The 27,778-nt window shown below is 47.7% G+C and overlaps 1 protein-coding gene across 6 annotated transcripts; it reads right to left on the bottom strand.

Moving 5' to 3' along the window:
- Positions 1 to 6,052: 6,052 nt before the first annotated feature.
- LOC114069160 (tropomyosin alpha-1 chain) lies at positions 6,053 to 24,646 on the bottom strand. Of its 6 annotated transcripts, none has more exons than XM_027905767.1 (10): positions 24,323 to 24,646; positions 23,249 to 23,374; positions 17,256 to 17,389; positions 15,955 to 16,072; positions 15,427 to 15,497; positions 14,551 to 14,626; positions 13,947 to 14,009; positions 13,647 to 13,716; positions 12,352 to 12,430; positions 10,628 to 10,843 (listed from the first exon to the last, which is right to left on the bottom strand). In XM_027905767.1, exons 1-10 carry the CDS (start codon positions 24,434 to 24,436, stop codon positions 10,840 to 10,842), a joined length of 855 nt encoding a protein of 284 aa, XP_027761568.1. In that variant the 5' UTR covers positions 24,437 to 24,646; the 3' UTR covers positions 10,628 to 10,839. The 6 variants fall into 6 exon arrangements, with proteins under 6 accessions (XP_027761570.1, XP_027761573.1, XP_027761574.1 ...); XM_027905770.1 differs by lacking the exon at positions 14,551 to 14,626 and adding an exon at positions 15,123 to 15,198 and having other exon boundaries at positions 10,655 to 10,843; XM_027905769.1 differs by lacking the exons at positions 10,628 to 10,843; positions 12,352 to 12,430 and adding an exon at positions 6,053 to 6,830.
- Positions 24,647 to 27,778: the final 3,132 nt, after the last annotated feature.

The following is a 27,778-nucleotide window of genomic DNA, read 5'->3' on the forward strand; positions in this document are numbered from 1 at the left end:
AACAAGTTCCTACTCGACTTGGTGCCTGTCAAATTTAAACCACAGGTGTGAGTGAAAAGCATTTCTTACATGGACTGTTGTGCCCTTGCAGGTTCTCAACCAGGCAAATAAAACAGAAGCAAAGAGAAATGCCCATGTTGTCTGAGAGATGTGTCTATAACTCCAAGTGACACAAGGTTTGCTGTTAGAGGGTAATGTCTTCATTAATGATTCAAAGGCAAGAGGAGCTGGGCAAGCAGATTTCTGAGCTCTCTGGGTTTACAGTAGTTTAAATATGGATTTTTGCAATCTCACACTTTAAAGCAAGTGTGCAGGTGCCCCACTCAGACCACAACCATCTGCTCAGTGCCTTTGAACATCAGTCTTTTTCTTTAGAGGCTGAAATGCAGCATTGCAGCCCTCCCTGTGGGCAGCCCTTTGGTTTGTAACCTCCATACCCAACCTCACAGCAGCTCTGACACAAGAGAGAACCTTTGACTGTGAAGTGACTCCTGAAGCTCCATTCTACAACACAGACTTTGCTCCAATGGAAGTGTTTGTTTGACCAAGGCTTAGTCAAACAGGGAGGCCTGAGCTGCACACCCTGCACGTGAGTGCATGGCCAGAGTCCCCTGTGCACCTGGGGGGTGGCAAAATGATCTCTGAACCAGCTCAGCTGAAACGGCACAAATCCCTACACAGTCTGCACTCCACTGAAACCTGCATTTCATTGATTCCCTCTAATTAAATCCCAACTGTTAATAGCAGTCATTTACAAATACAGTGAATCCAGAGTAAACCCCTCCTGTCAGCCCTTTGGCTCCCTGTTCCCAGCTCTCCCTGCAGTGCTCCCAGTGCAGCAGCACCTCCACTGCTGGGGGAGCAGCCAATAATTAATTGCTCAGAAAGGCAATAATCTCTGTCTCTCCACACACAGACATGCAGCCCACGTGCTTTTCATCCCAATCTGTGACAGGAACTCTCAGCACAGAGCACCTCCCATGGACTAACAACCAGTTTGGGGTGTTAGTTGGGCTGACTCTTGCATCCACAATCCTTCCCAGCAGTCGTTAATCTCCTGGGAATGCCTTGCCCTCAGACATGGCAGGGTGTGATGGCAATAAAAGCACACACACGTTTGCTACGCGTTTGCCAACTGCTGAAAAGCAGCAAAAAATGGGGGCTTTGCATTTGTATTTTTTCAAGTGTTGCGATTTCCTGGCTAAGGGAGTTCAAACTGAAGTCCCAGCACAGAGAGAAACTTAAACCCAGGTTCTGCCAGTGGGGCAAGAACCACTGAGGGAAAAGGTTTTAATGGGAAAATTTCCTGCATACTCTAAACCCAGGTGAGGGGTGACAAAGAATTTCCTGCTACCTGGGCTTTGCCAAACAAAGGCAAAGGGAGGAGGTGGCTGCACAAACACAGGAGGAGGCTCCAGGAGCAGGACAAGGCTTAACTACAGGGCAGGATCTGGAGGGGGAGGATCCATTCATCTGTACATCCCCTTCATGTTGTCTTTACCCTCCCCACTGGCCTTTAGCCCCCATGTGCAATTCTATCTTATTGTTTCCTTTATTTGGCTACTTTCTCACCTAGTAAATCTTGCAGATACTTTTTATTTCTCTTCTGGACAGCCTGCACGAATTACATCATCCTTTTATCCTATTTCATAGTCTCCATGTGTGCAATAAAAACCAAGGAAGTAGCACAGCAATCCAGATGAGGTGGAAAGAAGTCTGGCAGGCTCATCCTTGCTGGCTGCAAAAAACCCACATAATCCAGGAAAGATTCTGAAGCATTTTCCCAGGCTATTTCTCCAAGTAATAGTCTTGTCAAAAAAAAAAAAAACAACAAAAACCATGACAGCTCTTGGTGGACCTGCAAAGAAATGCTCTATTTTTAAACGGGGAACTCCCACAGACCTCCATGTTCCCATCAATACCGGTGTGTTCCAAGTTAAAACAACTCACCAGAGCTTTGCAGCTGCACCATCCTCAGTGTTCTTTCACCAGATCTACTGCAGGGACACCAGACCTGCATGACTTTCCCCAGTGGCACAGTCAGCCATCAGTAGGGGCAGGACTTGGCTGGTTTTACCCCAAAAAACCCCAGTTTTATCCACTGTTTGCCATGAGCTTTGGCTGGGACAGATCACATGGATTCTGCCTTGACGTTCCCGCTGGAATCTCGGGGCAGAAATGAAAATGAAATCCACAAAAGGAACAATCCCAAGGAACAGATCCTGGTCTTCCAGGCCCTGGAATGCAAGACATTCAGAACACTTAGCAGGATCCTGGCCCCAAGCACATTGCAACCCTTTATACCCCTGATCCACATATTCCTGCTGCACACAGCCCTTCCTGGCCGGGTGTTCTGACGTGTGGAAGTGGCAGCTGCAGCTGGATCTGCAGGACTTCGGGGGTTTGGGTGTGTTTGCTCTATTTTTTTCAATGAAAAAGATGCTGTTTAATCTTTATCCAGCTATTCCTCACACCAGCAGAGAGACAGGAAGGAGCCAGTGCTGAGTTGTCCTTAAAGGCCACAAGACTCAAATCCAAAATACCACACCAGGTCCTTTCATTTTGGTGCATTATGAGTCAGGAGAGAACAAGTGGAAAGGAGTGAGGGGCTTTTTTATGTGCCTGTAACGCCTCTACCTGCTCCTGTTCCCCACTGGACTATCCAGACTGCTCCCTAAACTGCTGGCACTGTGAGGGGTATCCTGCATTTGTGCAGCTCTCAGCAGCAGCTCAGGAACTGGCAGGGCTGTGGCTTGCAGGAAACCAAGATGGGTTTGCAGCTGGAGCCAAGGAGATGATGCAAACTTTCTGTACCTTGGAAAGAACCACAGCACACACACTGAAGACAGCAAGCTGCACAGCTTCCCTCTGCTCAAAGAACTGTTCCTGTGGGCATTTTCAAAAAGCCCTCCGTGTGGATAAAAAGCATTATCCTTATTTCCTCTGCTTTGGCCTCCTTGCTGCAATTCCCACCTAATCCTTCACTGCTGCTCCTATATATTATTAAAACCCCACAGAAATAATAAAAAAAAAAAATCCCCAAAGGAACACTTGAGGGAAAAATACTCTATTTTTCCAAGTGCTGAGTCATGTAAAAAGTATTCCCCCCCCATTTTTAAATTTTTTAGTTGGCTAATCACTTTCTTCTTTGCTGCCACTGCAAACATTACAGCAGTCACAGCCCAGTGTAGCAGATATTCCTACAATATTAACAGCAGAGTGAAGTCTGACAACTTAATCCAGATTTTAAGTGGCAACAATGACAGCAGAAATTGGTCAATGTGCATAATACCTTCCAGATTCAGACTGCTCACCCAGGTGCTCCCTCAGAGGCAGAGCTTTAACCTCGTTTCTTAATGTAAATTCCTTTTCTTTCTTATCTCTCTCATCCCATTCAGCAACTCCTGGCTTTGACCACACAGAACCGTAAAAGATAAATTCAGATTTCTGCAGATTTTGTGAAGGTAAGGAACCGTTCAGACGGACAGAGCAAGGCTCCGAGGGTCCTGAGGGAAGGAAAGGCACACCCTGCAGCATGTCTTGCATATTGTTTGACCTCAGAGAAATCCCAAGAGGCAACACAAGCGTCTCAGTATCTGGAAAATAATTCACTGCAAGTTTACAAGCAGCCATGAGACAGGAATCTGCAAGAAAGCAGGTTCTGCCAGTTCTGGGGCTCCCAGAACCACTCGTTTCATCGAGAGAGGTCAACTCACAGAACAACCCAGGCAATTACAGAGCACGGCTGCACAATTACCGTGTATTTCAAACTGCCAAACGTGGGGTTGCACTGGAAAAAAGGGTGAGTATCCTCCAAACCTGGATATCCATCCTGAGGAACGGTGAATGACACAGGGCTCTGGGATTTAACAAGTTTTTAGAGTTCACAGTTCAGGCAAAGTAGCTGCAAGAGGGAGATGCCCATTTGCTTGGAATGGGGCTAAATCAGAGCTCAATTGATTTATTTGTACAAGCCAATGCTTTCTATTCACTGAGCCTGTCTGATTAGACACTGCATGCAAAGAATCCATGAGGGGCAGTGGCTTATGATGTACGGTAGGAACAGCTTTTCCTACTCCAGCAAATAGACCCTTACATCTATTTATGTGTCTGCTGCTCGTCAGCAAGAAAAGCCCTTGGTGTGATGTACCCTTATGTTCACTGCTGCCTTCAGCCCTCCTCGGAACTGGAAAGCCTTGATTTACCTCCTCTGAAGCTTTCTGGACTCATCTGCAGCACAGCACTTTGGGAAGTCTGCAAACAGATTCTTTTCAGATTAATTCTTATCTCCCTGCTCGCACACGCTCACCCTATTCACAGCGACACGATATCACCGAGAGACACAGCAACCACAGCCTGCTGCTCACCTCACACACAGCCAGGGCCGGGCTCAGATTCCCCAAACCACAAAGCACTTTGTGGTCTCCTGGAAAACAAGCCATTTTGAGAAGCAAACAAAGGGTCTGGGCTCACCCAGACACATTGTTCAGGACCCAAGCACATTCCAGGGGACCACAAAGGCACCGCAGCAGAGCTGGCAGCATGCTCGGCTGAGTGAGACTCCTGGCCCGGTGCCAACAGCTCCTCTGTTCTGCTCCACTCTCTGGGTGGCCTTGGGCCCTACCCTACAAACCATTCCCAGCACAGCCCTTCCCTACAAACCATTCCCAGCACAGCCCTACCCTACAAACCATTCCCAACACAGCCCTTCCCTGCTGGCAGCGCCCCAATGATCCAGCAGCACCAGCCCAAGCTCTGCTCTCAGAGCTCAGTTTTCAGAATGTCTCAGACATTTGATGTTGTGCTGAGGAAGGAAGGATGAAGATGAGAGTCACTCACCTCTGCCCCACTGCTGGTTGGAGCCGAGCACTCCCAGCCTCCACAACGAGGCACTGCAGGAGCCTGGTAATGTGTATTTCGCTTCCCAAAAACACAAGGGAAAGGTGAAGCCAGGGATTTGATCCTTTCCACTGGGGATGGCTTGGAACAGCCAATCGGTCACCTCAGAGCTTGCAGTGCTGGCAAGTTCCCCCCTTTGTAACACATCAAACAGAGCCAGACCTGCCCCAGTACATCCTCCCTCTCTGACTCCCACTGAACCTGAAGTTATTTTGTATTACTTTACCCTCTCACCAGAAGCTGAAAAAGTCACCTCTCTTCAGTTCCTTGCTAAGGGTCCACTAATGGAAATTCTTTGGTGAGCTGGAAGGTTATCTGCACCTGCCTCCTGCCAAGCTCCTTGCTGCTGGAAGGATGGGCAGCATCAACTTTGTAGCAGCATACTACAGGAAAAGAAGCAGTAAAAATTAATTTTTCGAGTTCTGGAGTTGCCCACTGACAGACCTCCCAATTCAAAGACACCCACACGTAGAAATCAGCCACCAGCAGTGAGAAAGGATCTTCAGGAACATGACTCGTGACTTTGGAAGGTTTATCACAGTATCCCAGTAAATTAACCCAGATTAGCAGGTAAGACACACAAACACAGGGTAGTTCTTCCACGAGCAAGGCCTTTAGGACTCATTTACGCGGAGGAGTTCTGACCAAAACCAATCTGGGTCAACAGTGAATAATTTTGGAAAGCTGTATAATTTGTTAGGGGGCAGTTGCATTCTGCACCCACCTGGGCACACAGTGGAGCGCCAGGCCCTCAGAGGGCCCCTCCCAGCAGCTGCAGAGCCACATCTGTCCAAAAAGCATTTTTATAGCCTGCCACCAGCACATCCCAGCGTACCAACCAGAGAGACACTGCACACGGGCAGGCTGTACACACAGAAAGCTCACGTCACGAGAAACAAATCACAGGAGAGCCAAATTAAAAAAAAAAATGTCCTAAAATGTGCATTTTATTTCATATCATTATACAATGTTTACAATACAGGTATACTTTTAAAACTGCTCAAAGAAAGTGTGAAAAAACAAAAAAAAAAAAAAAAAAAAAAAAAAAAAAAAAAAAAAAAAAAAAAAAAAAAAGGTGAGGCGAATATCGGTTTCAAAATTCCTCCCCCTCCCCGAAATCCACACAAATAAAATAACATTTTTAAACCACCTCTTCCAAATTCATGTTTTGTCCTGAATTTATTGAATCTTTCATTTCAACATGAAAAATACAATCGAATGAATGCTCAAGGTGAAATGCTGACCTACACTTCTGTATCGAGTTGCAAGAACACAATTTAAAACCTCCAGGAGCCTTCCCTTGTGTCTGTTGCTCCCACACCTCCTTTTTACTGAATTGGAAGGCACAGAAAGTCCAAATTCTCACAGATCAGTAAAACTGTGGTAAAAAATAAGTTACCTGTGCTGGACAACTCCTGACTTGTCTGACATCAAACAAAAGGTTTCAGCGGAACCTTTGGTTCGAAAAGTAGCACCATTTCCACCTGATCTCTCTGGAACACCCATCATTCTTCTTGGGTACAAAGTGAGGTTGGCACTTGGGGTGGGACACTTTCTGCCACAGCCAGGACTCTTCCAAGACTAAGCACACGGAGTTGCTGAACTCTCTACAGAGTGTAGGTAACATTTTTGGTGGGAAATGGCACATTTAAACCAGAATGGAATGGAGCTTTAACCCGCATTAACGGCTTGCCCGGTTTGGTGTTCCCCTGACCCCCTGCTTGGGAATTTAGCAGATGTTCTGGTGACTGTGGTGAAACTAAAATAAAGACATTGTTTTATGGGGCTTCACGGCAAGCAGGTGTAGAAATAACAAGACAAATAATGTGGTTGCTGCTAAGAAGGTTTTCACATGTTGTTTAACTCCAGTAAAGTTTGATCCAGCATCTGATGCATATTAAGGTTTTCTTCTTTGGCATGTGCCACTTTCTCTGTTGTGGGATTAGAAAATTACAACGTGAATAGCAGTTCTTTGGAGGCACTGACTCGCAGAACACGAAGGCATGCAATCATCGCTGCTCTCAGAGGGTTTAGGAAGTTAAGAAATGTGCATGCTCATAAATACCAACGTTCCCAGACGACACAACCAGAGAGAATCCCAAATTAATTAAACAAACAACGAGCAATGCGAGTTTGGAACTGTTTACAGCTGCATTTGTTAAGAAAATGCGCTGCCACCAGAGCTGCAATTCTTGCACGTTCTGGAAGCTCTTTGCTTATAGGAATGTGGGATGGCAAATGGCTTTTTTACATTATTATTATTATTTTTTAAAGTAGCAATAGAGAAAATAATTAAGTTCTTTGCAGAGCCATACTTTAAGTTCCATAGAACTCAGAAATGCAAAGAACAAAATAAAAAATAGAAATATTCTCTTCTTCAGTGAAGTGACCCTTAAGAAATTTACTTCTTCTAGAAAATAAATCAAATTGAAGTTAGTAGCTTTATGTTGCATGCACACTCTCAAAGGACAGTCATTTAACACACGCATTAAATACAATAAATGAGCACAATGTTCTAAGAGGTGCATCCTACCAGGATCCAGTATAGTCATTTCACACTACTGCAAGCATACCTTCAAACTGATCAGGATTTTCAGGTGCAGCTCCCATGCTTTTTAATTTTTCCCCTCAAGTCAAATAAATACAAGCCCAATTCACAGAAATGCCAAAGTTACGGCATCAGAGTCTCCAGACAACGAAACAGCTGCAAGGATCCTTTAAAAGCTGCTTTGGAAGTACACAAATTTGCAGCCTGCTGAATATTTTTCTCTAATTCTAGTAAAAAAAAAAAAAAATCCCAGGGCCAATTCATGTGGTCAGGTAATCTGAGTGCCTGACTGAGGCTGCTGCTTTTTGGATGCTCTCAGGGAAAGGCTGAAACGTGGAAAGAAGCCACAGCACAGCCAAGAGCTTCGTGCTCCCCCAGAGCACACACACAGTGAAAAGCCTCATCCACAGGAAGCATTTCCATGTTTTCCCCAAGAGAAACTGAGAATTTCATATATTCATTTACCACATCATCAACAGCTCAAAAAAATAGAAAAAAAAATTAAAAAAAAAAATCAATTTCTAGGTTTCTTGCTTATTTCTACTTTCAGTGATTTGCTCTTAAAGAAAGTTTGGCAGCAGGTGTTTTTAACCAAGTTATCAGTATGGTCACACTAAGGTTTAATCCTCATTCAAGGCCAGCTTTAGTTCATTAGTTAGGCGACTGTTTTGCTCAAGTTGCTGGTAGAGTTGGTCTGTACAGGCAGCAAGCAGGTTAGAAGGGAAAAAAAGAGGCAGAATGAAGACAGATTAGACAGAGAAAACAGTTAAATAAGAGTTAATAAAGAAACTGGTCACATGACAGACAGTTCAGTCACATACAGAGAAACATTTTACCTTGGTTTCTACAACTCTAGTAATTACACAGCTACTCCAAGGAACAGCTTTTGTACCAGCTGAGGAAATGGCTAAGAATCCTGCTGTGGGACACCAACTGCAACAGGAACAGAGCTGCAGCCACATCCCAACAGCCACCAAACCCTGCTTTAGTCTCTTGTACAGTGTGTGCCAGATCTGTTCCATGAGTGCCATTTTAATCTGCAAACTCTTTAAGGGGTGGTGGAACCTCATCTGTCAGTGCAGGGAGAGCAACTGCACCCCAACCAGCACAAATAGCAGCAGGAGGTGCCAGGAGCCACCTACCCCCAAGTCTGACTCAGCCCACACGCCCTTCCGAGGGAAGCTGATGGCTGAAAGGCTGTTTTGGGTAGGAAAATATACTCCTGTTACTGCCATCAGCACCTTTTGATAACTTTAAATTGCCCAGTTGTGCTCTGCAAGAAAACAGACCCACACATTTGGTGAAAATGAAATGGAGGGGATGAGAAGTTGTGCTGCTCAAATACAGCAGACAGAGAGGACGACTCATGTGCACACAGAACAGCCAGGACTCTGTTGTGACAGCACAGTTAGGGACAGTTCTGCAGAGGGAAAGAACATTCCACCATGGCTTTTCACTGTCTTGTGTGTTCTCCTCAACAGTCTAGGTCCAAACTGCACTCCTGACCTCTCGACCCCAGATTATTGCCCTCCAGGAAATGACTGGTTCTGATTCTTCTCCACAAGCTTCCTCACAGCCTTCCCCTGCAGGCACTGCACACAGCAAAGGCAGAGCTGTGCAATGAGCTGGGCTGCAGGACGTGCCTGTGTGGTGAGTAACACTCCTCACAGCTTCCTCCCCAGCCCAAAGTCCAACAGCCAGCCCAGTGAAACCAGGGCACATTTCACAGCTCTGGGCCTGCACCAGTAACAACTGGGGCTCGTCTCTCTCCTCAGGATAATGTCACATACACGTGGGAAAAAACGTCAGAACCTCAGAGTAACTAAAATGTCACTCTGGCCAAGTGTATTTGGTTGTTACTCAAACACGACATTTGAACTGAGAACTTGATGCTTGCCTTGGGGAAAATGAAACATTGAGGTCCGAAATTATTACGGTAAAAATTGCCATTTTTTTACTTTTCTTAAGAAACAGCCTAGACTGCACTGCTGAATCATCCTGAAGATGGACGAGAAAGACACATTTCCATTATTCTACAAGTTAAAAACTATAGTTTAGCTATAATAAGTTTATTTAGCTTCGGTAACTGAGGAACTTTAGCAATATAAAAAAAGTGACCAGAATCTGATTTAAACTGATTCACTTTAGTATGAAAAGGAAAATAACTCCTTTCATTGTAAAGTAAATTAAGTTAAAATAAGGCAATAAACTCCCTGGTTGCAAATAATAGTACAAAAAACCCCAGGGTGTCAATATTTAATGTTTCATCCTTAATTAGGCACTGACAAATCAGCTGAAAGCCAATGTTCAGGCTTTCCAACCTGACATCCACCACGTTCCACTCTGCAGCAGAATCATTTCATTAATACCGTAATCCTGAGTTTTCCTACTGCAGTTTGGAAACACCTCTCATGAGTCTGCAATTCAAACTTGCAAGTCTGAACTAAGCCCGAGAGTGGAAAACTAACGAAACCCTCCCTGATGAACTTCCAATCCTATCATGCCACTCAAGAAAAACACATTCTAAAAAACCCCCCAAAAGTTAGCAAGCAACAAGTCTGCTGAATTAACTAGGGGTGAAAGAAGGAAAACTTCTTTGCAAGACAATTCAAGGGCTATTTTTGGATGCAAACAAAAAAAAAGAATTTAAAATGTTTGATATTGTCTCTTTAAATCTGTCTCAAATATTTAAAGTTCATGAACAAACACCCATACATAAAGACTAGAAGTCTTCAGCACCAAGCAAGGAGCAAATTTGAGGCCTTAAAGTGAAAAATGTGGTGTCAAGGATGTAACTGTTCTCTCAGCCACGCTCCCACGACCAAGTGACCCCAAGGAAGAAGTGTCCTTGCAGATTTTGGCCCAACAATAACAACTGGAAAAATTCCCATTACATCTATTCGTCATTTTATTTGCATCATAATGTTTTGAGAGAAACTAAGATAACAACTAATAACCGGTCACTTCTGACACCAAGAGCAGAGCTCTCATCCCACAGACTGCTCTCAGTGGCTTGGCATTGTCAACGTTCAGGCAAAAGTGTTTGCAGATAAAAAAATGAAACCACCAAAAAAAATTAAAAAATAATAATAATAAAAAATCCCTGCGGGCCAAAAAAAAAGGAGCATTTTTTATTAATAACTTAAATAGTTCCTTAAATAAATAAAAGGCAAGGGAATGGCGAAAGGAGTACAGCTGGGATGTTTATTTTACATGGAGAAATGTGGTTTCTGTACAGCAGAGCACAAACAGAGCATGTTCTGAGCCAGGTGGAGAGAAGAGAGGCAGCTAAGCTAGAGGACAGGACAATGAACCCATGAAACATCCACAGCTGGGGGAGATGTTTTATCCAACCCGAGGAGGATGTCTTGGGAGAAGTGAAGCAAAGAAAATTATCTGCATGGAAAGAAAAAGGGAGATGAGGTAGAGAATGAAAAAAAAAAAGGCGCAGTAAAGACTTCCAAAAAAGCAGCAACTGCACAGCAGAGCCCGGCATGCTGAGGGACTACACTAGAGAAACAGCACACCATGCTGGGACTGGAATGTCCTCATGTAGCAGCAGAGTATAATTTGAAGTCTGGTTTCCATTTAGAAATATCCCAAATTGAAGAAATACTGGCATCTCTGTACACAGAGGAGGAAAAGAGAAATCCATCTGCTTGGAAAACCACGGAGCAAAAGCATATGTTGGGAGGGGATTTAAAAACAAAAAAGGAAATCAAAGCACACGAAGCAGACAACATTAGGCCTCTACTAAAAATGTTGGGAGAGAGGAAAGCAGGGAACAGACACGGGGATGGAAAAACGCGAAGAAAAAAAGCCCCTTTAAAATACAGGTGCACGCAAAATACACGTCAAACTCCGAGCAAACCTTGTGCCTTGTGGAAATCATGCCGAGAAAGGGAAGTGCTGGGACCAAACACTGCACCTCCCACGCCCCTGAGAGCCACAGCCCTGCCCCTCTCCCGTGCCAGCCGGGCAGGGCTCATGCAAGTGCCAGGGGTGAGCAGGGGGAAGGTGGCTGTGGCACAGCTGAGCTCAGGTCAGAGTGCACAAGGCAGGTGGTACCAAACACTGCAGGAACCCGTCACACCTCACAGCTGGTCACTCTCCTGCTCTCCTGTCACTGGGTTTTTATCCTTATTGGCTCAAGTTAGCACGTTTTTGGTCTATGCAAATTAAATTGCTCCTACTGTCCAGGAAACATGCAGAAGAAACCAATGAACTGGTCAAACAATGTTGACTTTTATGGGTTTAAATGACAAAGTATTTAAATTCCATTTCTGAGCTTGTAATTTAGTGATAACAGGTGGAACTTTCAGAGCAGTTAGGGGAATTTAGATAAACACTTTCCACTGTCATGAATAAACAGAGAATTAATTTTTCTCTATTTATTAATGACAGTGGAAAGTGTCCATCTAAAAGAAATAATAAATTAATAAATGCAGCTAAATCTAAATTTCCTGGACGTTTTTGTAGCAGCTTTGCCAGAGCCAAACTGTGACAGCAGGCAGAAGAGCGCCCTCCAAATACAATGCAGACCAAGGCAATTTTCTTTGGTAAAATGAACACGAGGGGCCTGGCAGACAGTGCTTGGACAGAGGTGAACTGAGAGGACAAACCCAGCTCCAAAGGAAGGGCAACCCCAGGACACACGGACTGCAGGCACCGACGGACAGAGGGACGACGAGCTTACAAAATGACCATGAGGATTTACCAGGCTAGGCACAAACACTCACCCCCGCTTTGCCACGGTAAAGAAATTGTTCATGGTATTTTGTACACCTAAGTCTTGCTAAAGGAACGAGGCTCCCCCTGCGCAGGGGGACCGATTCACAAGCCGGCACCGCGCAATCAGTGAGGGCGGGGAAGCGGCAGCGGGGACAGGCTGGGAGGACATTTACATGGAAGTCATATCATTGAGAGCGTGGTCCAGCTCCTCACTGATGGCTTTGTACTTCAGTTTCTGAGCGTACAGCTCATCTAATGGTGCCCCAGGGGAGGCAGGTGTGCAAGGGGATGGAGCGTGCCCGTGGGTGCAAGGTGGAGGTGGTGGCAGGGGACACCGTCCAGGAGCCGCAGGAAAAGGGAGGAGTGCACAGAGAGAGGTGTTGTGACAGACAACATGGAAGAAAATCACAACGTTAGAGAATAGTAAAAAAAAAAAAAAAAAATCAGTGGTGAACAGTCTTATGTGAGAAGTTGATTAACTGCACTGCCAGTGGGGCAACCTGGGATACAGAGAAAACCAAGGAAAGGAAGGGTACAGGGGGAAAAAACCCCACGTTTTGCTGCCCTGGATTTTTGCTTTAATACACATCAAGAGGGCACAAGGGAGCAAGAGAGAAAAGAGTCAGAAATGGGGCTCTGCTTTGTGTGATGGTATAAACTCAGCTTCTTACAGCCAGTTTTGTTCCTGCTAAACACTTATCCTTCTTTTCTGCTTCCTTCCTTCCTGAGTGATGACAAACTGTCAGCAGCTACCCAGGTACTCCACAGCCCTCTGCCACACCAAGCAATTAAGCTTCTTAAAATCCTAGACTTGGTGTAAGGCATCTAAATAGTAACCTCCATCTAACTTCTAATTACAGAGCCCTACTGAATTATTGTCTCTGGAGACAGGAAGCACATTCTACCATTCTGCTGCAGTCCTGGCAGTTTTAATCAAAACCTTAACATGAACTCTCTGAAGCTAAACAAGCTGTCCTTTGGATTATGTATAGAATCTATTAACTTTACTGAAAACCAACAACTGCTCTATGTCCCAAAATGCCTGCCCTGACCCACACTCGGATTAAATTAGGGTAGCTTGCTACATTCCTAATTACTGCAAACATAACACAGCTCTTTAGTAAGATGATAATAACACTTACCATCTGATCATTCACCCTACACATTTATATACCTCCAAGTAGAAGAGTATACAGCAAAAAAAAAAAAAAAACGAAAGGAGTCTTGAGAACATGAGAGAAAAAGGAACAGGCAAGAGCAAAACACTGTGCACCTGAAGCATTTAAGTTATCAATATATTTCAACTGGAAAATGTTTTGCCTATTTTACTCCTCAGGCAGATCTATTTGTACAAATGGGACAAGTCAGCAGAATTGGGTAATAAAAAAAAACAACAACCCAAACCACAACTTCCCCCAAGAGCAGAATAAGAGCTGTGTATTTCCAGCTCTTATCCAGAAGCTCATACCTTCTAGGTCGTCAATGCTCTTCTCCAGCTTGGTTACCGACCTCTCAGCAAACTCAGCACGGGTCTCAGCCTGGAGTCAAGACAAACACACACTGCTTTAGGAAACACACACACAGCAACAGCTTGATGGGCAACAAAGCAGAGTGAGAGGAGGTAAATATCTGCTAATTTTTAGGAGGGACATTTAACATTAAACTGTTTCCAAAAGGGTGTGTTCACCCTTAAAGCAAAGCAGCGTTTACATTAAAAGAATCAAACGTCCATTAGAAGATACGTGGCAAAAAACAGCTCTAATTTTACCTCCTTCAGTTTGTCAGTCAGAACTTTAATCTCCTCTTCATATTTGTCTTCTTTCTGCGAGTACTGTAATTAGAAAAGAAGATCACTGGTATTAGACCAGGTATTCTAAATATACCAAAAACCCCTCATTTGAAACTAACAAATCACGTGTGCACAAGAAATTAATATGGGCAAAACTAAATGACTTCCAGTTACAAGATTGTGGTAATGCAGTTTATTACAGGAGTCAAACTTGAGATGTATTCCAGTGCAAGAAGGTGGGAACTCCAGGTAGGAATTAGTAGGAGTTTTTTTCTATAAAGAGGAGTATTTTTTGGAGAAACTGAACGTTAGTACACAATGCCAGGTGGAGGGTAATGCTATAAATAATATTTAATCCTGTCAGAGCACTTAACAGAACGTGGGGCCAACTAATACTGACCTATTTGGAACTGGGAGATGCTCTGTACCCCAGTGAGAGCCAAATGTGAACTGAGCAGTGAGTCCAAGTGCTTCTACTGACAATGGCCCTGCTGAAGCGCTGCAGTGACCAGCATTTCCACAAAGGAAACCCCAGAGGCCAGGTGACAAGGAAGGGACATTCTCACGACAGTCTCTATCCTACCTTCTCAGCCTGAGCCTCCAGCGACTTCAGGTTGTTGGTCACAGTTTTCAACTCCTCTTCAAGCTCAGCACATTTGCTGTTATTTCGGAGGGAAGGCAGGAAAGGGGCGGATGGAAGATTCAGTCAAGCAAAAGAAAACAGGAGAAAATAGGGGGAAAAGATAGAGAAAAATGAAAACAATTACGGGGCAAAAGGACGGCCTCAAAAGCAGCTGATCCATCACAGAATTGAAAGCGGTTCTTTGTGATGCCAAATATCACTTTAAAGTGCACATTAAGACGATGACCAGACAGAAATTTATCTACAGCCCTTGGCTTACACAGAAACGTTTACAGAGCTTTTACACGTCAGACAGTTCAGCTTCTTTTGGCTGCACGGGAGATCAGTTTTAAAGGTAAAAATGAATAAATAAACAAAAAACAGAGACCAAAGAAAACCACCAAAGCAAGATGCAGAGAGAGTGAAGAGCATAGCAAGGACTGATTTGTTACTACTGAGTGAGCTAACCAGCTATGGAAGCTGAAAGGCTTGGGTTGCAGTTAAACCTGGGAACTGTTTATTAGTGCCAGTACCTTATCCTCTGCAGCCATTAATGCTTTCAAGGTTTGATCCATTATTCTTAACTGTTCTTCCAGCTGTCGGACTTGGCTGTTAGTGAACACATGAAATGCACAAAAGCCATTCACAAAATCAGTGTGCAGGTCCAGCATGCAGTGACAAAACACAAACAACACATTTACTTGGTTTACTTCAACCATTACAGTAACTGAGCGAACCAGCACGAGGTAGCTTGGAGCTGAGCACACAGTGTCCTGCCAACAGTCCATGCTGTTACAGCCACCCTGCAGCACCTCACAGGAGGCATTCAGCGCTCACCTTTCTGAGAGCTCAGCGCGTTCCTCAGCCCGCTCCAGGTCGCTCTCAATGATCACCAGCTTACGAGCCACCTGCAAGAGAAGCCCCCCGGCAGTCAGAGATGATGTTGCTGCAGCACAGGTCACCTGTTCTAGAACCTGCTAAGCAGGGGGCTGGGCCTCTTCTCGTTCCTTTGGTCTACACATGAGTTTTGATTCTGTGACATCTTCATTATTCATCTGAGTCTTAGTTATCTGGCATTTTTCAAGACCTGTCTTTCATTCACTGAAAAGTGACTTCAAAATAGATCTTTTTTCTCCCTCAGAGCCAAGGGAATACTCTGACACGTTCTGGCACAAAGCTCTAAGCCCAGATCTCCTGCCACCTTGTCCCCTGAGGTATCCAGGTGCCCATTTCTCCTTCCACAGCTGTGGAGAGTGGTGTTTGTGATCCTTTGAACTTAAAAGGGCAAAGGAGGTAAAAAAAAAATCAGGTACAGGCACAGGCTGGTGGACCTGAGGCAGAGGTGACCTGCCCTCAGGAACTCACCTCCTCATACTTGCGGTCGGCCTCTTCAGCAATGTGCTTGGCCTCTTTGAGCTGGATCTCCTGGATTTCCATCTTCTCTTCATCCTTCTGGGCTCTGTTTTCAATGACCTTCATTCCTCTGGAAGATGTGAAAAACAGCAAGTGCAACGGTCAGGGCTTGCCAGTTTATCTCCAGCTCCACTACCAGCGGAGTGAGACTTGCAGGCAGTTGCACTAAGGTGAATGAAGCACATCACACGGTTGAGCCTTCACACCATAAATCTAGTCCTGTGCACTCACATTCCAGAACTCCAAAGAACAAAGCATGTCTTAGGAAGAAAGCAAGTGTGATTTGTTCAGCTCTCTCAACCACAGTTCAGCTGTACTATCCTTTTTCATTTTAAATTGAATGAAAACTCATCTTACAGAAGGGTAAATAAAAGGGTCCTGCCTCTCAAGACCTTACAGGATGACTGAAAACATCTGTGCTTTTACACTTATCATGAAACAGCACCTTAAAACCCTTGCAGGACTGACTGGACCATGTTTATGGGCCAGACTCCCCTGAGCTTTGCCACGTCAGAGCTCCACAGCACTGGAGCAACCTGTGCTCTGCATAAGCACACTTCAACTCCTTCACCACAGCAAACACTGAGTGTTGCACATCTGACCCAAATTCTCTCAGTGTTTCAAAACACACTGTGAGTCTTTAACAGGCTGTGTAGTTAGTGAGGCAGAAATGCATGTGCAGGGTATGTGGGCTTCTTTCACCATAAAAGGTATTATCACAGATAAAAAATACGATTTATAGAAGAGAGGAGATCTTCCAAAGTCACAAATGTTGAGTTCCCAGCTTACATTATGGACCTCTAGAAATCTGAAGAAATCATAAGCCTCTTTCCTTTGCTCACCTTCGTGTACTAGTCTTGCCAACAGGAGAATCAAAGCCTCCTCCAGCACTGTGCTGTCTCCAGGTGAGATTTTCTACCCACCACAAAATCAAGAACTGCCCAACAGCACAAGAAGTTGTCATCCAAACAGAAAGCTGGGCTTGGTCAGCCAGCCTTCACAGGATGTGACATGATTCATCACAGGGCCTACCCCACTCAAACCTCACCTTTACCCCTGAAAAAGAATTCAAGCCTACATGTTTTGGCCATTCCTCCAGACGAGCTGTAACTGAAGTCCACGTACATGAGGGAAGAGCAGATTACACCCGTTCAGAGACACAGGAGTGGTGTCATTTATTCCCCAGCCCACACCCTGGCAATTATGATCTTTGTCAGGAGGGTAACGATCCATCCAGCAGTGGCCCCACCCACCTTTCACTCTCATCTGCAGCCTTCTCAGCCTCCTCCAGCTTCTGCAGGGCAGTGGCCAAGCGCTCCTGAGCCCGGTCCAACTCTTCCTCAACCAGCTGGATGCGTCTGTTCAGAGAAGCCACTTCACTCTCAGCCTAAGCACAGCAAGAACAGAAATGAGTTCATCATAAGGCACACATCATCTCTTGTAAGACTGTCCCTTTACCTGCTAGTGCCAGGTAACAGCACTCCCTGAATTCCTGGCTTCAGCCACCGTGAAGTCCCCACACATGGATGTCCATGCCCCCACTCAATTGTGAAGTTATTGCTTAACAGAGGAAAAAGTGATTAATGCTTCCTTTCAATGAAGCACATCAAGGACTGTACAATCTGTACCAGAGAGAACTGCACTGGGAGAATTATGCACTCTTACCTGAATATTCCCTGTATTGTGTTTGCAGACATTAATCACAGACCTCCCCTTTTTTTTTTTTTTTTTTTGTTAAATCAACACAAACTGCTCATGAGTCTTCTATTATCACAAATCCTTTATTTGTGACCTTCGGCCACATTTTGGTGAGAATTGTCCCAGTATTTCCTGGAGTTCCATAGGAAGGGTTCAGCATAACCAAACAAAAACACACCTGGATCAGCATTTGCCATGGGACAGCTGCCACAGAGAGGGCAGGAGAACACTGAAGAAGTGCCTGAGTACCCTAAAGTTTTATTTACAGGCAAATTATGCAAGAGCTCATAAAAAAGGCACCAGCAGGGGTTACATCTCAAGAAGGGCCCTGGTACAGGCAACAACCACTTAAAACACCTTTTCCTTTTGTTTTTTTTTCCCCATAGTGCCATCCTCAAACTCCTTCTAAGTTTGCCTCTTTATGATTACCTGTTCACTTGACCTTCTATATAACCCTTGCAACTCCCCTGCCTCTTATCACTACAAGCCCTTCCTTCTGACACCTTCAAAACCACCCTTGCTAAAGTTGCAGAGTAAGTTCTGCAACAGCCTCCTCACGGTAACCTCCTTATCACTTTGGTACTTTTTCTCTTCTACCCAGAGGTAGCTGGATGCAGCTGGCTGGCTGCAGTGAAAATTCTGCTGTACGTAACAGGAGGAGGAGGAACTTGCAGAGCAGACAAGTAAAACTACCTTTGACATGACAGTAACAATGCCCCTGAAAGAATGACTGAAAGCAACACACAGGCAGGGAAGCAAATGTGTCTTTGAACATGAATATATATCGGCAGTGAACATGGAGAACCAGAAGAGACTTCATTCTTAGAGATCCATATTAATCCGAATACAGAATATTTTGCTCTGTGTTATCCAAACCTGTCTTTCCAGATTTCCAGCTCTAAATAGCAAGAAGTTGAACTTTCTGGTTTAAGAAAAGAAAATAATCTTTCCCAAACGTTACTTTAGGGAAATTTACTATGGTACAAGTTAATTATTGTCATGTCCAGACTCCTCACCACGATAAGAGCACACAACGCGCTTCGAAAACACCGGGTGAGTAAAGTTCAAGTTTTTACTTCCTGCTCCAGTAACTCACTCAGGATTTACCAACCAGCCTTATATGGCCCAAGTTATTCTTCTGCGGAGCAGGACTTCTCTCCTTATATGGCGAGGCAGGAAAAAACCCCCAGTGACATTCAGGGGCACTCCCAGAGCTCCCAGACAAACACAGCCTCCTGCGTGTCTGCCACACCACTCACACCCCACATATTTCCACAGTGAGCGATGACACGGCTAAGGCACCACCGGGTGTTAATGATTACTGTTGCAAGGGAGAGTCTGTTTTCCAAAAGAAGGACGAAAAATGCATTTTGAAAAAGTGATTTCCAAGCAGCCCCTTGAGATGCCTGGAGACAGAACGGATTCTTTTTTTAAGGCAATAACTGCTAATCCCAGTCTTGAAACTTTTAACGATCTGGTTTAACAATCAAGAGCTGTAGGCTGTGATGCGTTTTGGCCACAGCTTTAGTTTTTTCATTGTTTGCCGTCTGTACCTTGCACAGGAAGAAAACAAACCCCACATAACAACCCTGGCTGGTCACATGCTGTACATGGAAGGATTGCACCGAGGGAAGGGTCAGATTCACACCTCTGCTCTCTCCTGCAACGCTCTCAAAGCCTCCCTCCTCAAGCAGGCAGAAATAACAGCTGCACCAATAAAAAACCTCGCTGTAAAGAAGGCACACATCTACCTGTGCCTGGGAGTTCAGTTTTCCACCTTGATCCACCCCAGCACTGACCCCTCCAAACAAAAACCTCAACACCGTGCAAATGCACTCTGCAGAATTCCACATAAACCAACGCCAGGGAAGACACAAACATTAACCTTTAGGGTCTTTTAGAGCAATGGAGCTGGGCTCCTAAGGGAAGACTTCACCAGCAAGCTACCATCACTTCTCCAGCCACTACTCCTCCTGCCACAAAAGGTGTAACAGCAAAGCATCCCATTTTAAGTTATTTTAAAGACTGAAAGTCTTATGAAACAAGTTACTGACTGTGACACGGTCCTTCACCGAAAAAAATGGATATGCCAAGTGAGCTGCAAGAATGCAGTGGTTACACAAGCATAGTAGCCATATTTTGCTCCGTCAGGAAGATCACCTGCAAGTAATCAGCAGGCTCTTCCTCTGAACTTGCTGCCCGGAATGCGCAGGAAGCCCCATATTCTAAGGAAATCCAATAATCGCCATTTTTTCTATTGCAATAAAGTACACAAGAAAGTTGTTCTTTTGCTTCTCTTTCATACAACCACATAAGACACCAAAACCGCCTCAAAGGACACTGCATGTTTTACAGCAGGAAACATTAAATTACAGCTGCTAGAATTCCCCAAGGTCAGTGGCAAGACAAACAACAGCCCTACCGGGTTTTTTTGCTGTGACTGCCACCAATAATACATCTCTCTGCTCTGTAAGTTGTTCACCCCTGATCTCATCCCTGCCTAAACCCGAGCCTGCTGCTCCTTTCCCATCCCAGCAGGCAGTTGTGAGGAGCAGCACCCGCACAGCTGTTTAGGCACCCGATCACGTTGCTGTGCGTTCAGGTGCCGGGGCCATCTCAGGTTCAGCCCCAGGTACGTAACTTCCCAAGTGTCGCCATGCTGATTCCCAGATGAGCTCGCCTGAATGGCAAAGGAGAACTAGGGCTTGTGGGGGGGGGGGGAAATAAATCACGAAAGCTGGCTCAGAACCTGACACAAAGCACCTAATCGCAAACATCTCGCCTAAACCCAGCCTCGCAGCAGCTGGGCCCGCAGACATCCCCGGCTGCCCGCGCAGGGAAGAGCCGCCGAAGAAGGGCCGGAGAGCCCCGCGGTACGAGGGTCCCCCGCCCGCTCCCCCCCAGCCGGGCCGAGCCGGGCCAGCCGTACCTCCTCCCGCAGCGCCCGCTCCTGGTCCACCTCCCGCTGCAGCCGTCCCGCCCGCTCCTCGGCCGCGTCCGCCTGCTCCTGCAGGCTGCGGATCTTCCTGCGCACGGCCTCGAGCGAGCTCATCGCCGCCATTCCCGCCGCGCCCTGCCCGTCCTGCCCAGCCCAGCCCGGCCCAGCCCAGCCCTGTCCGCCTCCCTCCGCCCGCCGCGGCCCCGGAAGTCCCCCCGCGCCGAGCGCTCCGGGGCGGGGCCGGCACCGGGCTGGGAGCGGGGCGGGACCGGCTACGGCCGGCGGGGCGGGCCGGGATCGGCCGGGGATGGGCTGGTCCTGTCGGGGATCCAGCCGGGCATCGCAGCTCCCGCTCGGGCCGGGAATGGACCGGGGCTGTGCCGGTCCCGCTGCGGGGCCGGGGATGTGCCAAGGATGAACCAGGGCTATGTCGGTCCCTCCGGAGCAGTACCGCTCCCGGTGGGGGCTGCGCCGGGACTCTGCCACTCCCGGTCGGGCTTGGACCGGGGCCGTACCGGGACTCTGCCACTCCCGGTCGGGGCCGTACCGGGTCCGTGCCGCTCCCGGTCGGGGCCGTACCGGGGCTGTGCCGCTCCCGTCGGTTCCCGCTCCAGGTGGGTGCCCTGTGGCAGCAGCGCCCCCTGGCGGCGAAGCGCGCGGGATTCCGCGGGCCGAACCCGGACTCAGAGCCGGGATCGGGCCCGGGGTCAGGACCCACCTTTCCCCCTCTAAACCGCCCCAAGATGGGCGTAATAAAATCATACCGAGCAACCCGCCAGATGCTGCACCCGGCCTGGCTCCTGAGACACCGGGAGGGGAGAGGGGGCTGCAGCTGCCCCCTCCCAGGTGAGGTGGCTCCGGGGATGTGCCCGCTTTTGGGACATGAGTCACACCGCGAGGGAAGATTTCCTCATCCCCTGCAAGGCGAGTCCGGCCCAGGGAGCCGGCACTCCCTCCCTGCCTGTGTCTTTTTCCTAAGGCTTGGAACTATCCAAACTAGTAAGGCAAATACTGGGTCAACTGCCCTAAAGATACTCTGCTTTGTCAAAAGATAAATACATCCTTAAAATGTCAGACATATTCCACGCATACAAATAAATACAGCATTTACCTCGATGAAAACAAGCCAGACATCTCCTACCCTCCACCTGAGGGAAGACTGCAAATAAAATTGCCCTCAACTAGCTTCCAAACGCTCTTTTCCAGCACTGGAAAATGGCATTGGGATTGGCTAGGATGATCCTTCATTTCAAAATGGGAATCTAGTAGCATTTCTCCTGCCTTCATCCTAGGCAAGCTATTTCCAAATAGTCTGCATACTTTTCCTTATAAGGAATATCTCCCCTGGATCTATATGTGGTTCCTTTGAACAAGTTAAATAAACGTCCTGCTCGGGAGCTGCCTCTGCTCTGTGGCAGTGAACACAGGCACAGACATCTGATCCCCATTAGACAGAACCCCTCTCCCCCGTTCCTAGGCACGCTTCTGTTTGCCGAGCTCCTGAGTTCTCTTTCAAAGCTCTACAACTTCATTGCCAACACTGAAGCTAAATTTTTTTTCTGTCCCGTCCTCCTTTTAAAAGTAAAAGAAGATAACAGCACGTTGCCTTTCACGCCAAGTTGTCGTTTGCAACATTTCCCCTTCCGAAAGTATCCTTCCTCCCCCTGAAATCCTTTGCTTGCTTCATCTGTGGCAACTCTTTTTTATTATGGCTTTGAGGTTGATTTTTAAAGCTGAGCTACAGGAGCAGGAGGAGCGTCATGGCTTTGGATATGCTGTGGTTTCACCTATTCCTGTAATTCAGACCTGAGATTTACTCAGAGAGAATCAAGTTGCCCACCAGCAGCAAGAGACGCCAGGACCTTAACTGCAGAGAAAGATACTACATTAAATGATGTCAGGGGCAGACAGGTGGGTGGGATGAGGGCCTGGGAGAGGCACAAGCTCTTGCCTTATTACCATATAAAGTGCTGAGCTATATATATCTCCCAGCTTGCTCCCAGGATCGCTGTCCTCTGAACTGCAAAACTACCAAGTGTCATCTTCCAGACAATTTTCTGTCACACAAGACTGAAATTTTCTTTGACAAGAGAAACAGTTCCACTGATTTCCAGGAAAAAAAAAAAGAACAACCAGGAGAGGACCTTTCATCTCAGAGATCAGTGAGCCAAAACAGTATCTAGCAGCAGTTCTAACACATGCATGCCTAGGAACAGCTCTCTTTAAGACAGAACTAGCAGTCCTTGCTCTTCTGGATCTCCCTCTCCTGGATCTACTTGCTATTAACTCTCTGATTCTGTTTCACTATCAAGACAGTGTTGTTCCCATCACCCGAACAGATAAACCACCCTTCTTTACTGTCACATCTACAGCAGCAAGTACACATGAAAAGCACATGTCAAGTGAGCAGAAACCCAATCAAATGCCTCTGACAGTGTGCAAACCTCATGCAAGGAGGCAGTGCTGTGTTTCCCACCCCCCTGCCCAGGAGGTGCCCAGACCCTGCCATCAGCAAAGCTTTGGAGCAGGCAGGAGTCCTGGCTGTCCTGCGCAGAGGGAGTGTGTGGGTTCTCTGTTGGGCTTGTGGTGAAAGGGCTGGGGGTAACTTACATCTGTGGCCTTTTTGTCAGCCAGTTCCAACTTTTCCTGGGCATCTTTAAGGGACTCGGAGTATTTGTCCAGCTCATCCTCAGTGCCCTTCAGCTTCTTTTGCAGAGCCACCAGCTCGTCCTCCAGCTGTGACAGGGGTGAAGGTGGTGCAGAGGGGAGGGCGGGCAGGAGAAGGTGCAGCAGGCAACGTGACCGTGCAAAAGGAGAAGTGCGGGTGCAGAAGGGACAGAAAAGGACAGACAGAGAGAAAGAGAGAGAGAAGGAGAGACAGTTAGATTCTCTTTGCTTGTGGCAAGGGCACGATACCTTGGCAGCATTCTCCTCTGCGGAGAGGAGGCTGTCCTCAGACTTGTGCAGCTCCTCCAGCACTTGGTCCCTCGTATCCTCCGTCACGTGCAATTGCTTTTCCAATTGCACAATGTCATCCTCTAACTAGGTGCACAAGAGGAAATACAACGCACAAATATGTTTCTCCCTGGGCTTAGGAAAGCGGGAAATCAATTTGTAAATCCCCCTCCCTTCCTCCCTCAGGATCTCCCACAAACGTGCAAACAACGTGTGTCCCCCTCCCCCAGTCGAATAAAGCCCCAGGTGTAAAGGAGGGGGGTTGGAGAAGGACAGGAAAATGGGACGTGCATCCGGAGGAGGACGGAGGGGGGGGGGTAGCTGGAATCGGACAAGTCTACCGGGTGATGCTGTATGGGTGAACACAGCTTTAAAGTGTGCCCTGCCAAGGGGCTGCCCGTCTGTCCCTTGCTAACGAGGTGCTCCAGGCAGCCTCTCCACGCCGTCCCCGGTGACAAAGGCACAGAGGCCACGCGGCCGTTCCCGGGCCCCGCTCCCCAGCGGGAATGGTGGGGACAGGGGGAACCACCTCCTACCCGGCACCCGGGGACCTCCAGCCAGGGGTTGCCAGGCTGAAGCTCTGCCTTAGGGAAAGTTCAACCAGTTCTGCAGGGGCGCGGAGGTGGAATACAAGAAGGGGGGAAGAGGAGGAGGGGGGAAAAAAAAAAGAGAGGAGTCTGGAAAAACTTGCGCCCCGGCGCTGTCTGCTCCCAGGCCCCCGCTGCAGACCTGCTTGCTTCTCTCCTCCGCTGCCTTCTTGTCCGCCTCGGCTTGCTCGGCCCTGTCCAAGGCGTTCTCCTTGTCCAGCTTCAGCATCTGCATCTTCTTCTTGATGGCATCCATGGTGGCGGTGGGTTAGGGCGCGACCCCGCGCGAACTGCTCCCGAAAGTAAGACTTGGAAAGCTGCGGGACAGCCCCGATCCGGACGCGGGCGCGGCCCCCGGGGGAGCGGAGCGGAGCTGTGGAGTTGGTCCGTGCGGGACGGGGCGCCGGCCGAGTGCAAGCGGCGGGCACGGAGCGCCTCACAGATATGTACTTTCCCAGGGGGCTGACTGCATTCCTCAAGACATCCAATACTTTTTTGGAAAGGGCTTGCGTTTTTTTTTTGTTTCTTCCCTCCCTCCCTCCTCCGTTCGTCCCTACCCCTTTCCCTCTCTCACTGCCCCCCGGCTTTTTTTGGGAAGCGCAGCCCTCCCATTCGCTGCCGCCTGCCATTTGACCGTAGATATGACTATATATGGGATGCGATGGGCGAGGTAAGGCGGGGGAGCAATTATTTCCCATTTCCAAAGAGGCAGGACGGGACGTTTCGCTGCTACTTCTGGGAGAGGAAAAAAAACCAACAAAGGCATCAAGCGGGGAGCGGAGGAGACGGGCTGCAGGCTGGGGGACACCAGCCCCGAGCTGGAGCCGTCCCCACCCGCGGAAATCAATGTTCTACAGCGCGAGGGTGGCGGAGCCGACCGGGGAACGCGCGGGGCTGCGGGGCAGGGGGGGGCGGAGAGAAGGGCAGGAAGGGGTTAACCGCATGCACGTACGGAATGAACGGAGACCTTCCCCCGGCAGCCGGAGGAGGAGGAGGAGGACGAGAAGGAGGAGGGGGCACCTCAGCCGTCTGGCTGCAGCAGATGCGGGCGGCGGGTGCTGGGCCGGCTCCGAGCACGGAGCCCAGACGGTGCGGCGAGACCCCGGCGGGGCTGGGCAGGGCTTCGGCCGAGACCCCCAGCCAGGGGAGGGGGCCCAGGTGCGGTCCTGACCCCCGGGGGCACGGTAGCGCTCTCCACTCCTCCCCCGGGGAGGGCAGAGCTGCCAGCAGCTCCCAGCAGCTCCCAGTGCTTCCCAGTGCACGCTGGCTCTGCAGGGAGAGGTGCCTCGGTGCTGCCCGGGGAAGGGACGCGAAGAGCGGACTGAAAGGAGAAGGCAAGAGGAGAACTGCAAGGCTCAACCGCTGCACCCCCGGCGGTAGCCAGAGCTGCGAGGGATGGAGCCCAGGAAAAGTTGGGGCACAGAAACGGGCGGCAGAGGGGACTTGCACCCTTCTGTAACGCCAGCGAGAGACAGGCAGCAGAGACGATTAACAAAATTACATATAATTAAGTAGAGACCTATTTAATTCACTTCTGGCGGGTCTCTCACAGGCTCATCAGCAGAGTGAGCAAGACACAACACGCTGTCCTCAGGACACACGCTCCCTTGTGCAGGGTAGAGAGGGCATGGATGTACACAAGTCCCACAAGATTTGGGCTGCACAAAGAGAAAATTAGACAGCCTCTTTGTCTACGCTTGGTCCTTGCAGCAGAGAATTCCTCCCCGGTGCTGTCACTGCCTCAGCTGAGCTGATGTTACTTTGCAGGAGGAGGGAATGTCCTACAGCTTCTGGCCCACGTGCCAGGGCAGTCAGGGCTGGATTTGCAAAGCAGGCCTTGGAGACCCAGCTCCTGCAGAGCTTAAACAAACCACACCACGAACAAACCAAACCACAGTCAGCTCTGCAAGACTGCAAAGCCCCCTGAACAGAGTTCAGACCTTCCCCTACTCCTGAGAAAGGCCATGCTCTGAATCCAGCCATGAACTATCCCAGTTCAGAGGGGCTCCCAACCAGGCTCGGGGATTCACATGCAGTGCTACCAGAGAGCACGAGGCCACTGCTGAAGTAGAAGCTTTCCTTACACCTACTTAAAGAAATGATTTCTCACTACATTCCTTTCCATTGCATTGGTTTTCTAACCAAACTACTTTAACAATAACAGTAAATTAACAGAAAAAGCAGTCAAAGTCATAAAGTGAAACATGGCACTGTCACAGAACGTTTTAGAACACCAGAGTATTGAAGAAGTCTGCAGATGTAGTCGCAACAAACCCCAAAGTGGAGTTTTTCTCTTTGCACTTACCTTGCTTTGACGTTTTTGTCAATTAGAACAGATTAGTAAAACAGTAAATACAGTGAATATTTAAAAGACACCGGGTTACATATTGTTCAACAACCTGACCGCATTTTTAAACACATCAGTAAGTTTTGTTCCTAGTTTAGGAGAACTTACTCCTCTCTCACAAAAAATTCCACAAGAAGTGGTGGAGTATCACGGCTGGGAATTCACTGAGGTAGCTCTTCTCACTTTGGGGAAGGCAAAGACTTGCGAAATTAAACAAACAGTATCCTGTCTGGCTAATTTGGGAGTGGTGCTGATAGGCTCTTAAAGAATTCCTGTGCAGCTCCATTTTTCTGAAAGAATGTGAGCCATGACATGGGAGCCTCGGGGATACGTGAGAAAGCATGAGAGGTGGGCAGAAGGAAAGGAACTCCGAGGTTTTTATAAAAAATACCTGGAGGATGCAATCACCTCCGCAGAAAAACAAAACCTTGAGGTTCTACTTGCGTGAAAATGTCCAGTTAATAAGCTTGTTTATAGCAAGATGACCCTGTATCCATGGGGCTGAACTGGCTGATGGTGATTTAATTTTTCTTTTCCTCAGAGAGAGAATATGAAAAGTACAGACACACGTGTAAACATGCTTGCTTTACGTTCCATTAACAATTTCAATTACTTGGAAACTTCTGTTCCAGCTGGCTAAGAAAGATAGGCTTGGAAACCTAACAGCTTGTGTAGTCTCTCCCTCTTTAACTGACGTGTGAAGACAGACTACACAAATTGTTTTTGCGTACTGAAAAAAGAAGGTAGCACAAACTTCAGTTTTCTCTGCCATAACACCAATTCTCCAATGCTATTTGTTGCCTTTCACCACAATGGCTAATCTTATATCTCGATCTTATCTCATCATCTCATCTCTCTCACTGACCAGTGGTGCAGGGACTCCCTAACAGCAGATTCACTTGTTTCTGGGGAGAACCTCCTGCACTCCTCTTGAATCCTGTTAAATTAATCAGGCTCTCCAGAAAACCCAGACAGCCAACACCAAGAACCAGAGTGGGATGTCTGGTAGGGAAACTCTCAGCTCCTCCTCAGAGCAGGTGATGCTGCACTGCAGGCTTACTGACAGCACAGCACATTTTCCCAGAGGAAGGCTGGGAGCTGGTGATGTCACGCTGTTCCTGCCATGGCAGGGATCCCCTGACAAAGGCAGAAATTTGCCCTAAGGAGGATCTGCTTTTTGGGCCCAGATTGGGCTGGTCAAAGGGGGTTCACATTGTTCATTCCTGGAACAGACAGAAGGGTAGGTGGACA

This window comes from Empidonax traillii, unplaced genomic scaffold, assembly GCF_003031625.1.
Source record: "Empidonax traillii isolate 1590-97213 ecotype Southwest subspecies unplaced genomic scaffold, ASM303162v1 scaffold1201:size224149, whole genome shotgun sequence".
Classification (NCBI taxonomy): Eukaryota; Metazoa; Chordata; class Aves; order Passeriformes; family Tyrannidae; genus Empidonax; species Empidonax traillii.

Coding starts and splice junctions, on each gene's coding strand:
- LOC114069160 (XM_027905773.1), bottom strand. CDS start 24,436: ATGGATGCCATCAAGAAGAAGATGCAGATGCTGAAGCTGGACAAGGAG. Junction 17,390..23,248: donor CTGACAAAAAGGCCACAGAT/GTAAGTTACCCC, acceptor TGCTGTGCTTAG/GCTGAGAGTGAAGTGGCTTC. Junction 14,010..14,550: donor TGGAGGCTCAGGCTGAGAAG/GTAGGATAGAGA, acceptor TTCTAATTACAG/TACTCGCAGAAAGAAGACAA.